At 32.7% G+C, this 15,729-nt stretch overlaps 2 protein-coding genes across 4 annotated transcripts; both read right to left on the bottom strand.

The window, feature by feature from the left end:
• Window positions 1-3,100: 3,100 nt before the first annotated feature.
• On the bottom strand, window positions 3,101-5,720 carry LOC145136398 (uncharacterized). 3 transcript variants are annotated; one of them, XM_079070515.1, is made up of 4 exons: window positions 5,251-5,720; window positions 4,607-5,116; window positions 4,416-4,526; window positions 3,101-4,323 (listed from the first exon to the last, which is right to left on the bottom strand). In XM_079070515.1, the coding sequence occupies exons 1-4, from the start codon at window positions 5,495-5,497 to the stop codon at window positions 4,307-4,309; spliced, it is 885 nt and encodes a 294-aa protein (XP_078926641.1). In that variant the 5' UTR covers window positions 5,498-5,720; the 3' UTR covers window positions 3,101-4,306. The 3 variants fall into 3 exon arrangements, with proteins under 3 accessions (XP_078926641.1, XP_078926642.1, XP_078926643.1); XM_079070516.1 differs by having other exon boundaries at window positions 3,101-4,237; XM_079070517.1 differs by having other exon boundaries at window positions 3,101-4,526.
• On the bottom strand, window positions 3,121-3,639 carry LOC145140376 (uncharacterized). Its single transcript, XM_079073887.1, has one exon. It carries the CDS (start codon window positions 3,637-3,639, stop codon window positions 3,121-3,123), a length of 519 nt encoding a protein of 172 aa, XP_078930013.1.
• Window positions 5,721-15,729: the final 10,009 nt, after the last annotated feature.

Raw genomic sequence — 15,729 nt, 5'->3', positions numbered from 1 at the left:
GGGTTTTTGGTCCAAGCTACAATTAATCCTATACTATTTTCGGCCCAAATAATAAAAACAATAAATGCTTAGAAAAGCAAAGTATAAACCATATTTATAGACCCAACAATATTCATATTTTTAGACCTACTCGACGAGTTGACTGCCCTAAGTCGTCATGTAGAAACTGATCAGGCCGCATGAACTTTAGGACCTACTCGACGAGTTGGAGGACCCAACTCGATGAGTTGATGTTGTGCTTGAAACATTAATTTTTAGGGTTTGCACCCTATTTAAAGGACCTTAAGTCCTCCCTCCAGCCTCCCTTATCACCTTCACGTCCAAAAACAAACCCTAATCGAGCTAACCTTCTATTTTGAGTGTGTGTGAGGCTAAAGAGTGTGTGTTTGGTGCATTTCTTGAAAAGACTTGAAGATTGAGAAGCTTGGGACGAGAAGGAGCTTGTAGATCCAACATCTACTTCATTTTGGCATTCATTTGAAGGTAAAAAGTCCTTACCTTGATTATATTCTTGTTAGATCTCTCCATTTAAGAGTTTAGGGTCTTTTTAGCCCACTTTGGATCCATTTTTGGAAGTTGAGCATGATTTGAAGTTGTAACTTCAGATTTGGACTCCTCTAGACCCCCATAGCCATAAAGTTATCGGCTTTATCTAGTCTTGGCCTCTCTCCATGCCCTAAACCTCTTCCTAAGACTAGTTTTAGGTGTTTTAGCCTCTTGAAGCTTTGCATGCACGTAAAGTTGGCAACTTTACGTGGTAACTACACCCTAGGAGGCTAGATCTACAGTTTGGAGCCTTGGTTTCGCTTAAAAGCGTCTGAATGAGAAAAGGGCTGAAGGAACTCGACGAGTTGCATAGCCAACTCGATGGGTTGGTTAGGGTTTTGCCGAACCTTCTAGACACTGCATGGACTCGACTAGTTGTCTGGTAACTCGGCGAGTTGACCCGGGTTTTCGCTGTTTTCTGAGTTCTGAAGGAACTCCACGAGTCTGTAAGCTGCACTCGACAAGTTGGGTCAACATGGACTGTTGACCTTGACCGTTGACTTTGACTTTGACCAAGGGTTGACTAAGTTTGACTTCTGAGGGTACTTTGGTAATTTGGGTCTTGATAGAAGTGGTCCTATGATGATTGTAGGTGGTTGAGCTTGGAGCCGTGTTTGGGATTTGATTTATCGGTTCAACACTACCTGTGAGGTGAGTTCTTCTCACTATATAAATAGGGTCTAAGGCACCAAGGTCGGCCCTTTTTGGATTGTATCCTGGTTATAGGATGATGATATGTTAGTGATCTGTTAGATCTGTATCCTGGTTATAGGATGATGCTATGTTTAGTGATCTGTTAGATCGATATCCTGGTATATAGGATGATGCTATGATTAGTGATCTGTTAGATCTATATGATTATCTGTACATGCTAGCTAGCTTATGATATTATGTGTTATTTGTATGATTGGAGGTGGGTTGAGGCGGTCCTGCTTTGTGCTCTAGGCCAACATACCCAGGGCGGCCCAGATAGACTGCAAACCCATCAGGGCGTACTAGTCAGGCCGAAGGCTCGGAGAACGATCCAAACAGGCTGAAGGCCCAATAGGGCGGACCAACCATGCTGAAGGTTCTGAGAGTGGGCTAGATAGACTGAAGGCCCGGTGAGGGCGGTCCAGTCATATTGTAGACTCTGAGAGTGGGCCAGATAGACTGAAGGCCCGGTGAGGGCGGTCCAATCATACTGTAGACTCTATATGCATGTTGTTTGCTATGATATTGTTTTGATTGTATGACATTGGTATTTTGGGGGAACTCACTAAGCTTCGGGCTTACAATTGTTGATTTTGTTTCAGGTACTTCTAATGATCACGGGAAGGCGAATTCTTGATCGTGCACCTCCTCACATTTTATGATTCTGATTTATGGGATACTCTGATATGAAACTATTTTGAAAATATTTTGTACTAAATAATGGTTTGTGAATGCTTGAAAAAGTTTTAAATTGGCTTGAATTTTATGGATGTTACACTATCGGCATGAGACCCCATTATAATATATCCTAAAAGAAAGATATTTTTGAAAAGAAACAAAATCCGAAGTAAATAATAAAAACCTGTGAACTCACCCACATTATGTTGACGTTTTCAAAATATGTATTCTCAAGAAGATGAGTGTGGAGAGTAGCCGTGGAAGGCAAAAAGTCATCAAGGAAGTTGCTGGAAATCGTTTCTATTTGTCTTATGCTTAGTTATGAATAGGATGTGTGTTTGAACTCCAAACAATGTAACCCCGAAATAATTTATAATAAATAATGTTTGGGTTATACTTTTGTGTATTGTTCAATATACCTGTCATCGTTATCCAATGTCCCTACGTCGCACAACTCGTGTTTCCGCCGTCGGCCGAGGGTGTGACATAATGATTCTTGATTTGATATATTAAAGGTGAAAAGCGGGTAAGGAATTGCATGAAGGTTGGTCCTATTTATACAAACATAGGACCGATCATATTATGTGACATTTGTACTAAAAGCTGATCAGAGATCAACCACCTGACATATCGGTGTGGTTGACCTTTGTCTCCTACATGCGCTACTGAAACATAAGACAAAATACATCGAGACGAAACAATGCTAACATAGAATCACCCAGCCTTCATATATCGAAATACACCATACTTCGGATTTCCCTCAATCTCAGATCACTTCACTCTACACCTCATCGGAAAAGCATTTAGCTCTGAACTTGGAAATTCAAATTGCCAAGGGATCACTTGTTTTTAACTAACACTTGGTTTGACTGTTCACACGTGGTGGCATCATGATTTGGGATTTCCGTATGTTTATTTTATATACTCTGATTTGGGTTTTTGGAACTCAATTTATCAAACAATGGTTTTGTTTATCGTGAATGAATGTTTTAAATGAAATGTTATCTTTTAAAAGTAGAAAATTTGGTTTGGAAAATGGGACGTTACAAGGAAGCAGCGGGTAGATGCTATTGAGTAAAATTACTCAAAATAGTTAAGATTATATATATAACTTAGTATAAAAATTATTATGTCAATGTTAATGTCAATAATGCATTCCACAACTTCCATTATCATTGTGATCTTTACTTCCCCAATTTATTATCAAATCAATATTTGTGCATCCCAATAAGAATAAATTGCATTCTTATGAAAAATACTACGACCATATGTGGCACTCATCAAGTCTATGACGAGAGGGAACTGCAAGGTCACAAACGAAGTAATTGGTAGGCATGTCAAGACCGTAATTGGAATGTGAATCCGTGAGTTGATTTGGCCAAATACAAGGTATAACGATGCAACAAAAGCTATTACCATGGTCGTCGTTGAGATGAACAAGGTGGACAAACCAATTATCAACTTTGTAGGCAACTTCAAGAGAAAGTCTTGCTCAGCATAACGTGCGGTGAGAATCGACAAAAACATTAATAATGACGTGACAGCTGCGAATAATGAAATGGCATCTGATATTGCGAATATAGTGAAGGTAGTGTGGTTGGTAAACATTGGTATCCCAGTTTCCTCCTTGTTTCTTCCCGACATTGTGATAGCTGCTGCAAACACAATGGTGGTAATTAATGCAGTTGTAATTGTGTAGGCTGTGCAGTAGACTTCATCCATTTTCTCCCTCAATCACCAAGTCTTTGTGCTCACTATATGTTAATCATGCTTGATAGAAATTTTTTGGTAGGTATGTCGATTTAGAATCATTAAGATGTCTACCTTAAACCATTGTAGTTCGTGTTGTATTTGTAATGCTGCTCCTGTTATAAGATTCAATTTGTTGGCAGGTGCCAATCTTGCAGCCAAGTGCAAGAGGTTATTTCCAGAAGAATCTTTGCTTGTTCGATATACATTCCTATGTTCGCTCATTTGATGTAGCAGGTTGTAAACCTTTTCCGAGCGATTTATCACAGCAACTTGAATAATATTGTGACCATCTTCATTTGCACTCATAATTGAGTTTGGGAAGAAATACACAATAAGTTGTACAACCTTGAATGCATTTTGTCTGGTGGCTTCAAAAATTAGATTTGTACAGTAGTGATGGTAAGAGCTGGAATGTTTGCTCATGTGTATCAAAAAACATGCATCATGTAATAGGTTGGAAGCATCTTCATGAGTTTGAAGTCTCTTTTTGATGAATGGCAGCACTGCAGCCGGTGGCGGACGCATACTGTTTTAGTAGGGGTGTCCCTCGTACTTCAAGTCGGTGCACCTAATAGAGAAAAAAAAAATTACACTACGTGCCGGAAATTGAGCAGTGGCCCGGGACCCCAATGCTCCACTAAGGTCCGCCACTGACTGCAGCATAGACCCAAATTAGCATCTCAAACAAATAAATTGACAAGATAAAGTAACATTCATAATTAAGATAACTAAGAATAAAAAAAAACCTATATATTTTTCCAATATATTGAGTTGGCTTGGGAAATTTTGAGCTATAGCCATCAGCACGGCATCACTATGCAATGTAGTGTAACGTTTCACCAAATTAAGTGCCAACCCTACATACATTTGAAAGTTAGTTGTATCAATTAAGTGGATATATTTTCCAATCTGAATCCATTATATAATAGACGCTTACCGAAATCTTTAGAAGAGATAACAGTAACAAGAAGCTCATCACCACTTGTGCTAGAAAACAGAACATCCTTCTGTGTATCAGTATCGATGTGCTCCAAAAGATGTTTAGATGTTTCGGTATGCATGTTAGAAAGAGCTAAGGCTAGTGGTGTCTGACCCTCATTATCCTCAGCCAACAACAAATCTGGGTCCCTTGTCATCATCAAGATCTTCGCAGCTTCAGTGTTGCCAATAATAGCAGCAACATGGAGCAGCGTGCTTCCGTCAGAATTTCTTACATCTGATAGTTGTGTCTTTTCAGGCATCATCCCCAACATTTTCTCTAGGAATTCTGGCTTCTTGGTAGCACCCACAACTACATGGAGTGCTGTGTTGCCATTATTAGTGATTTTGTCTATCACTATAACTTCTCTGTCACTCAAAACCAGTTCAACCGCGTTCCAGTCTCCATGTAGAGTCATTCTGTACAAAAATTGGTGCTCCTCTGATCTTTGTCGATCTCGTGATGTATCTAAATTTGCAAAATTTTGTTATGGAGGCAATAAACTACAAGATTGTGTTCAGTTGGTATACAGTTAAATTAACTAGACATATATTATAATATAAGTAGTAGTAGTAGTACTATTAGCAAACTACAAATTGTACCTTCAACAAGGAGTTCTGGTGGAACAACAGCAGGAGCATACATAGTCTGCAGCGCATCCCATACATCTTTTGCATTGAAATCAACTGCATTTCTCTCTTGATGGAGCTTTTCTGTGAGACTATCCACAACATACGTGAGTGTTTGTTTAGAGAGAGAAGCGAGAATCCAACTTTTCACCAGGGCATCAGATCTTCTCCACAGCCTGGTTTGAGGGCTTATGAGTGTTCCATCAATGAAACCAAGCATACCATGACTCTCTAATAGGCATAGTATCTGTGTTTTCCAAATACCATACTCATCTCGCTTCCACTCAACTTCAAGGTAACAAAACTCGGGGCATAAACATGTGATGGGTATGGGTATTCTTCTCCAACTTCGAGTGTGACATGTCGATTAGAGCTTGAGCTTGAGCTTGAACTTGCCATCTTTGTATGTTTTTTTTGTTTCTTTTACTCCTCATTACTCCTGTTACATGTCTTATATAGAAAACTGGATTTGCTTTGTAGTGTCCACTATCCACAAAAGCCACTCTAAGATTGCCTCCCCCTGAAGTAATTCTCATATATAATAACGTTTTAAGCATAGAATACAAATTAGAAAAGTTAACCAAAGGATTCCACTATGAAATGTATATTTATCAAATACACTAAAAGTACAGTGAACCTTTTTATATTCCAAAAGAAAAATAAAGAAGTGAATTGAGAATCAAATATAATTAATTATTTATTTATCAAATTGGATCAAATAATGCTTATTTGTTTATTAATTAATGAATAGCGAACTCAATACATTTTACATTTTTGCCACATATTTTTTCAATGTTGGCACATTTATTCTCTATAATTTTATGACGTACAGAGAAGGTCCATATGATGTTTTTTTTACAGAAATTTATGTTTAAGATTTTTGTATGTCGACAACATTGACTCCTGTGTAGAAAATAAATTTATGTTTAAATAGTTCATTATAATAATTATTATTATCACTTGAAAAATTCATTACCAAATATCTAGTTGGATAGAATTTTAAAAATCCTTTTACCACAAGTCTTATGATAAATGAAAATCTTGTTTATCAAGATTTATGACGAATGCATCCCTATGTGATGCAAAATATATGATGGAAGATATTAAAAAACAAAAAATAAAAACAGAGTCTTGATTTGAATTTATATCTATACATGTAAACTAAATTTTAATAAATCACATATTGAAAAACACAAGTCGGCAGTTGTCAATATGGCCCGTAGAAAAACGAGTTAATATTAAAATGTTTAACGTTTATATATATATATATATATATATATATATATATATATATATATATATATATATATATATATATATATATATATATATATATATATATATAATCATTGTTTTAAAAAAATACCATAAAAAAAAATTAGAAGGTTTTGTTTACAAAATGTCATTAAAAAGGTTTGATTTAATTATTGTGGCTTTTTCGTATCGAACCTCAGTAATAATAATAATAAATTCGAAATTTAGTTATTTAACTCGTTGTTTATTTAAGAGTTTTGATTTCAAAATAGAAAATATTTTCTTTTATTATAGTTTAAATATGTATTTTAAAGAAAATTTTTTCCTCTTTGTTCCAATTCTAAAATATAGGAATTTACAAACGGAATGTTAATATCTACATTAATTAATATATTTAAAAAATTAATTATTATCAGGTGGCATTTAGTAGGTGACATTTGAATAAAAATAATTCTAAAGTTTCCAGAAAATGACATGTGTTAAATTCATTGAGAAGTTGACATTTGACAAATATGATCTTTATGTATTAGGGTAGATATATAAATATAAAAATTTATTAAAATAACATATTATATTTTGTTGATATTAAATTGCTTGGATAACTAAAAAAATTAAAAATAATATTTATTAATAATATAGATATTTAAATACAAAATATAAAAATAGAGCGATAATTCAAATTTATAGTTATATATGTAAACTAAATTTTAATAAATCACATATTGCTGGACACACGTCGGTAGTTGTCAATATGGTCCGTAGAAAAACGAGATAATCTTAAATTGTGTAGTAGTTAACGAAAGACTGAATGTTATGTAGTTTATTAGTTGTTATTTTAATTTTGCATTATGTGTCTTCTTTTGTTATTGCAACTATAATGGAACACATGCAAAACACTCGCATGAGCCAAAATTGAAACAAAATCAAAGTCCTTCATAATTGTGTACAACAGTGAAAAATCATTCAAAAACGTGTACACAACAAAGGGATCCCACAATTTTTATCTCTCTGATGTCAGCTCCTAACAACGCCACTGCAACTTCATTCCCATAGAAATCAAAAACCAGAGTAGATGCTTGAAAAACACTTTTCTAAATACATTGTTGTAGCTGTTGTAGGTGGAGTGGCCGTCAAGGCATGCCTGCATCAACAACAGATGCAACAAGTTGGCCCACCTAGCCATTGTTGATCGCAATCAACATTAGCAGAGCGATGAAACACAGTGCCCCATATAAAGCCATAATTTTTTGATTTATGTATACAATCAAGTTCATTTTATATAGATCTATTCGTTACTTTTTTCGAAGTATTGGATTTGTGTCTCCACTTTATATTACCTTTAAAAAGTAATATCATTTATTACATATATTAATTTCATTTCCATTTTATAGAAATTATTAGGTAGAGAATATTTAATAAATTACATCATAAATATTTAGTGGAAGTCATATAAGATAATCACTAATACTAGTTAAAAAAATCATCTCAACAACAATATTCTAAAACATAGTATTTGTACATATTTTTCATTCAGTTTATGAATTAACAACCCTTGCCCATTAAACCTTAGAGTAATTTTCAGAAAAAAAAAATTAATATTTGAAAAACATTTCGCGAAAGACCCTAATTTTCGTACTAAAGACATTGTCACTCCAAAATATGGTACTTGCATATTTATAAACAATATTTTACATTGATAATTTGATTACAAACGACTGGATACAAACCGACTAAGTTTTAAGTATATTACACAACTACCCAGGATACTATACTTTTATACTTACATGATCCCGAAATATAAAAGTAATATTATAACTATTCTAAACCTTCCGACAGTATACGACTATACTGGTTACTTATCTCCTGCAATTGTTAAACATTGAGAGGGGTAAGCGGTGACGCTTAATGAGTTCAATAATAGATACAATATAACGTTATGCCATATACATATATATATATATATATATATATATATATATATATATATATATATATATATATACTTCAATATGGCAGAAGCAAAAAGAAACAAGGAACAACAAAGGCATATGTGAAATCATGTGACAAGCTTTCCATTTCAATCAATGACTTGATTCAAAGATATACAGTCAAAGAGACTTAACAATTTCAATACTTTATAAACATCAATAACGCTTCGGCCCAAATAGCACAGAAGACATACAATTTCTGATTAACATTTCGGTAGATTTCAGGCTTATAGTCCTGTCTAACCATCTGCCAATGTCATAGAATAGAAGTCATTCTCTTACGGAGACATGCTCTACATGGCCAGAGGCTACGTACCAGTACCACCGTAAATCTAAGTCCTTTCACTGATCACATGGTCAAAGGTACAACTTTGCTACCATAATAGCGGAAATAATAACACGAGATGATAACACGGAAAAGCACATAGCATATATAACACATAACATACAATTGTTCCTCTATATTGAACTCACTAAGCGTCACCGCTTACCCCTCTTAATGTTTAACAATTGCAGGAGATAAGTAACCTGTATAGTCATATACTGTCGGAAGGTTTAGAATAGTTATACTATTACTTTTGTATTTCGGGATCATGTAAGTATAAAAGTATAGTATCCTGGGTAGTTGTGTAATAAACTTAAAACTTAGTCGGTTTGTATCCAGTCGTTTGTAATCAAATTATCAATGTAAAATATTGTTTATAAATATGCAAGTAGCATGTTTTGGAGTGACAATGTCTTTAGTACGAAAGTTAGGGTCTTTCAATAATGGTATCAGAGCACTAGTTTAAGCGAACTAAATATCACGGATTGATATTTAGACTTAAACTGTCTAACGTTCAATATATGAACGGAGTCATTTGTAAGTATATGGATACAAACCATAGGAAAGATTTAAGTGGGGTATTGGGTAGTGATAAAGCCTATTATTTTAAAATATTAAATTACTTCAAAATTTTTACAAAATTAGTTTAAGTGAACTAGGAATTTTGAGAATTTCTAGACTTAAACATGGATTGCTAAGGGATGATGGTACGATATGTGTCTAGTATATTTTAGGTTGAATACCTAAATGGACACAAGCACTAGAATATTAGAGGAGATATGCCTTATATTCTAATATGTGCTAAATGATAAATGAATATAGCATGCCTTAGGTTGCTTACTTATATTGCTATTACTTGAGAAAGTTTAAGGTCTGTTGCCGACCTTGGTCTGGAAGTGAAATTCCTTTCGACTTAGGAAAAATATTAGGATATGCTAGATCGAGCTTATGCATAAAAGAATTCTAGAAGATGAATTTAAGAAATCCAGGATATATTTGATAGAAACGCGAAATCCTTAGTTGAGTCTAGGATAAATTGTTCTATGTACTTGTTTGAACACACTTAGGTGTGAAAAGTTTTTTTTGTGAAAACTTTTGAATGGTGACTTGGGAACTACGAGACAATACTTGGGACGAGTATGAGTAGGTGTGAATAGTAGTAGAGGCCTATACTACTGGAAGCATAGGACTCACACTTGGATCAGGGAAAGTCACAATGTTACCAAGAAGCTAGAAATTGATTCCGTTTTTATTCGAGTATGTCATTACCTTCGTTTTGGTGATGACTAAGAAGATGATTTTCGTTCAGACCTAAATGGTCGTAAAGAATCGAGTCCGACTAATATAGATCTGTGAAGTGAATTGATTGGTTCAGAGAACCATGTCTCGTGTAGTGACGAAATTTTTGTCAGAGAATTGAAGAAGGAGATGGTCAGACGGAGAGAAAAATCCAAACAGTAGAAGATATGCTTTGTGCATATGTCTTGGAGTTGGTGCGCTTCAAGTGGAAACACCATCGAGGCCCAAATTATAATTAGGAAAATAAGAATGAGATAAGAGCGAAATATTCCAAGTCATTTTTATCGTTATGATTTCGGGGACGAAATCCTCAAAAGGAGGAGGTATTTGTAACATATACGTTTTGAAATCGTGTTTTAAGTAAATAATATTATGAAATATTATGTGATATTGAGTATTGAGTTCTAACGGATAGTTTTTACTAGAAATGAAGTAAAACTATGTTTAGAATCACTCGGAAAATATTGGAAGTCTTATGAGATTCCAATCTAATATTGAAATTTAACGAAGATATAAAATTTGAAATAAGTAAAATTTTATTATTTAAAGCTGTAGATAATCCGGTTAGAAACATTTAGGCGAAAACCTCATCGAAATCTGAGTTATAACGAAGAAGTTATGACTATTTGAAGTTTCGCGACAAAACCAGCACGGCGCCGAATGACGTAAAAAGTGAGTTTTTGATAAACTACTTTTTAGCCTTAGTGATCTAAATGAAAGTCGTAGTATTCGTTAAACCGAGAATTTCGATAAAAAGAACGCCAAAATCTGACTTCGTATGAGGAAGTTATGATTTTTCTAAGTTTTAGCTTAACAGTAGACAGCTAAAAACTCGAATTTTAGATCGAGTGATTTTTAGCCGACACAACCTAAACGAGAATTGAAGGTCTTGTCATTAGTAGTTCAACGGTAAAAAGACAGAAGAAAACGGACGTCAGATGAAGAAGTTATGAATTTTTAACGGACTTTTCCTGTCCCGGCCCGTTAAAAATATAATATTAAAAATGAAGTCAAAGTTAGCCGAATGAGTCTAAACGAAAATTGTAGAGCATAACCTTGCCTACGCGTGGATATAAAGAACGTCAAAAACGGAGCTCGTACGCAAAAGATATGAATTTCCGAAGTTTTTAATAAAAATAAATGAAAATTCAAAGCCTTATCCGAAGGGTACGCCCAACGTACTTAGTTTCGTACGCCCAACGTACTTCGCACTTGCAGGGCCTCGGATCAGCCACGTCGCCGGTCTTCGCTCGGATGTCACGTATCGGATAAGATTGTCACGTCCGAGACCCAGGTTCCGATCAGAGGACACGCCTCGCATGTACGCCCCGCGTACGAAGGCTACGCCCCCCCGTAGATGGTCGCCTCGCAGTACACCCAGCGTACAGAGGACTTACGCTCAGCGTAGTCAGCAGCTTCGGTCCCCTATAAATAGAGACCGAGGGTCTCCGGAACTATGTTACATTTTCTTATTTCCTTTCACTCTAAAACCCCTTTTAGCCCACTTTTAACCCCCAGAAGCCCCAATATCATTCCCGACACCCGAAGCAAGCCCCGACGCTCCGAAGTTCCCAATAAAATTATATTTACAAGCCGAAAATCTGCCCGTGTAAGGCCGGTTTTCATCTAAAATTCTCGTTTTCGTCACAAAAAGTCATATTTAGAGCCGAAGTGCTGCCCAAATTACTATTTTAACCCTCGGTTATTTCACGGTGAGTTCAATATATAGGAACAATTGTATGTTATGTGTTATATGTGCTATGTGCTTTTCCGTGTTATCATCTCGTGTTATTATTTCCGCTATTATGGTAGCAAAGTTGTACCTTTGACCATGTGATCAGTGAAAGGACTTAGATTCACGGTGGTACTGGTACGTAGCCTCTGGCCATGTAGAGCATGTCTCCGTAAGAGAATGACTTCTATTCTATGGCATTGGCAGATGGTTAGACAGGGCTATAAGCCTGAAATCTACCGAAATGTTAATCAGAAATTGTATGTCTTCTGTGCCATTTGGGCCGAAGCGTTATTGATATTTATAAAGTATTGAAATTGTTAAGTCTCTTTGACTGTATATCTTTAAATCAAGTCATTGATTGAAATGGAAAGCTTGTCACATGATTTCACATATGCCTTTGTTGTTCCTTGTTTCTCTTTGCTTCTGCCATATTGAAAGTATATATATGGCATAACGTTATATTGTATCTATTATTGAACTCACTAAGCGTCACCGCTTACCCCTCTCAATGTTTAACAATTGCAGGAGATAAGTAACCAGTATAGTCGTATACTGTCGGAAGGTTTAGAATAGTTATAATATTACTTTTGTATTTCGGGATCATGTAAGTATAAAAGTATAGTATCCTGGGTAGTTGTGTAATATACTTAAAACTTAGTCGGTTTGTATCCAGTCGTTTGTAATCAAATTATCAATGTAAAATATTGTTTATAAATATGCAAGTAACATGTTTTGGAGTGACAATGTCTTTAGTATGAAAGTTAGGGTCTTTCATTTCGACCATTTGAATGGTAAGGTTTTTTCAATAGGTCCCTAAATTCTAACAAAATTTAATTGTATCCTTGATTTACTTAAATATTAATTATTTAATATTTTTTGCCAGTTAATTTATTTTAATTAAATATACAAAATAAAATAATTATATTTTCCAAAAAAATATTTAATTTAGTATTAATTGTCAAATCTTTAAAATTAACCCATCATAACTACGTTTTTCCTTTTTGTTTTCTTTGTCATTGTATCCGTTTTTAAATAGTTTATTATAATTATTATTATTATCACTTGAAAAATTCATTACCAAATATCTAGTTGGATAGAATTTTAAAAATCATTTTTCCACAAATCTTATGATAAATAAAAATCTTGTTTATCAAGATTAATGACGAATGCATCACTATGTGATACAAAATATCTGTTGGAAGATATTAAAAAACAAAAAGTAAAAACAGAGCCTTAATTTGAATTTATATTTATACATTTAAACTAAATTTTAATAAATCACATATTGAAAGACACAAGTCGGCAGTTGTCAATTTGGCCCGTAGAGAAACGAGTTAATATTAAAATGTGTAACGTTTATTTATATATATATATATATATATATATATATATATATATATATATATATATATATATATATATATATATATATATATATATATATATATATATATATAGTCATTGTTTTAAAAAATAACATAAAAAAAATTAGAAGGTTTTGTTTACAAAGTGAAATTAAAAAGGTTTGATTTAATTATTCTGACTTTTTCGTATCGAACCTCAGTAATAATAATAAAAAGTTCCAAATTTAGTTATTTAACTCGTTGTTTATTTAAGAGTTTTGATTTCAAAATAGAAACTATTTTCGTTTATTATAGTTTAAATATGTATTTTAAAGAAAAAAAAATTTCCTCTTTGTTCTAATTCTAAAATATAGGAATTTACAAACGGAATGGTAATATCTACATTAATTAATATATTAAAAAAAATTAATTATTATTAGGTGGCATTTAGTAGGTAACATTTGAATAAAAATAATTCTAAAGCTTCCAAAAAATGACATGTGTTAAATTCAAATGAGAAGTTGACATTTGACAAATATGATCTTTATGTATTAGGGTAGATATATAAATACAAAAACTTATTAAAATAACATATTATGTTTTGTTGATATTAAATTGCTTGGATAACTAAAAATTTAAAAATAATATTAATTAATAATATAGATATTTAAAAACAAAATATAAAAATAGAGCGATAATTCAAATTTATAATTATATATGTAAACTATATTTTAATAAATCACATATTGATGGACACAATTCGGTAGTTGTCAATATGGCCCGTAGAAAAACGAGTTAATATTAAATTGTGTAGTAGTTAACGAAAGACTGAATGTTATGTAGTTTATTAGTTATTATTCTAATTTTGCATTATGTGTCTTCTTTTGTTATTGCAACTATAATGGAACACATGCAAAACACTCACATGAGCCAAAATTGAAACAAAATCAAAGTCCTTCATAAATGTGTACAACAGTGAAAAATCCTTCAAAAAAGTGTACACAACAAAGGGATCCCACAACTTTTAGCTCTCCGATGTCAGCTCCTGACAGCGCCACTGCAACTTCTTTCCCATAGAAATCAAAAACCAACCCGGTAGATGCTTGAAAAACACTTTTCTAAGTACACTGTTATAGCTGTTGTGGGTGGAGTGGTCGTCAAGGCATGCCTGCATCAACAACAGATGCAGCAAGTTGACCCACCTAGCCATTGTTGATCGCAATCAACATTAGGAGAGAGATGAAACACAGTGCCCCATATGAAGCCATATTTTTTTGATTTATGTATACAATCATGTTTATTTTATATAGATCTATTTGTTACTTTTTTCGATGTATTGGATTTGCGTCTCCACTTTATATTACCTTTAAAAAGTAATATCATTTATTACATATATTAAATTCATTTCCATTTTATAGAAATTATTAGGTAGAGAATATTTAATAAATTACATCATAAATATTTAGTGGAAGTCATATAAGATAATCACTAATACTAGTTAAAAAAATCATCTCAACAACAATATGTTAAAACATAGTATTTGTACATATTTTTCATTCAGTTTATGAATTAACAACCCTTGCCCGTTAAACCTTAGAGTAATATTCAGAAAAAAAATATTATTTGAAAAACATTTCTACCATTGGAATGGTAAGTTTTTTCAATAGGTCCCTAAATTCTAAAAAATTTAATTTTGTATCCTTGATTTACTTAAATATTAATTATTTAATTTTTTTTGCTTGTTAATTTATTTTAATTAAATATACAAAATAAAATAATTATATTTTCCAAAAAAATATTTAATTTAGTATTATTTGTAAAATCTTTAAAATAAACCCATCATGACTACGTTTTTCCGTTTTGTTGTCTTTGTCATTGTCTCCATTTTTAAATAGTTTATTATAATTATTATTATTATCACTTGAAAAATTCATCACCAAATATCTTGTTGGATAGAATTTTAAAAATCATTTTACCACAAGTTTTATGATAAATAAAAATCTTGTTTATCAAGATTGATGACCAATGCATCACTATGTGATGCAAAATATATGTTGGAAGATATTAAAAAATAAAAAATAAAAACAAAGCCTTATTTGAATTTATATTTATACATGTAAACTAAATTTTAATAAATCACATATTGAAAGACACAAGTCGGCAGTTGTCAATATGGCCCATAAAGAAACGAGTTAATATTAAAATGTGTAACGTCTATATATATAATCATTGTTTTAAAAAATACCATAAAAAATTAGAAGGTTTTGTTTACAAAGTGTCATTAAATAGGTTTGATTTTATTATTGTAACTTTCTCGATTCGAACCTTAGTAATGATAAAAAAAATCCCAATTAAAGAATTTAACTCGTTCTTTATTTAACAGTTTTGATTTAAAAATAGAAAATATTATCTTTTATTATAGTTCAAATATGTATTTTAAAAAAACATTTTTTCCTTTTTGCTCCAAATCTAAAATACAGGAATTTACAAACAGAAGGTTAATATCTA

Source organism: Lactuca virosa, chromosome 9, assembly GCF_052849685.1.
Source record: "Lactuca virosa cultivar CGN04683 chromosome 9, Lactuca_virosa_CGN04683_v6, whole genome shotgun sequence".
Lineage (NCBI taxonomy): Eukaryota > Viridiplantae > Streptophyta > Magnoliopsida > Asterales > Asteraceae > Lactuca > Lactuca virosa.
The sequence above is the reverse complement of the archived record's forward strand: the minus strand, read 5'-3'. Positions and strand labels throughout refer to the sequence as shown.

Coding starts and splice junctions, on each gene's coding strand:
- LOC145140376 (XM_079073887.1), bottom strand. CDS start 3,639: ATGGATGAAGTCTACTGCACAGCCTACACAATTACAACTGCATTAATT.
- LOC145136398 (XM_079070517.1), bottom strand. CDS start 5,497: ATGCTTGGTTTCATTGATGGAACACTCATAAGCCCTCAAACCAGGCTG. Junction 5,117..5,250: donor ACCAGAACTCCTTGTTGAAG/GTACAATTTGTA, acceptor TTGCAAATTTAG/ATACATCACGAGATCGACAA. Junction 4,527..4,606: donor TATCTCTTCTAAAGATTTCG/GTAAGCGTCTAT, acceptor AAATGTATGTAG/GGTTGGCACTTAATTTGGTG.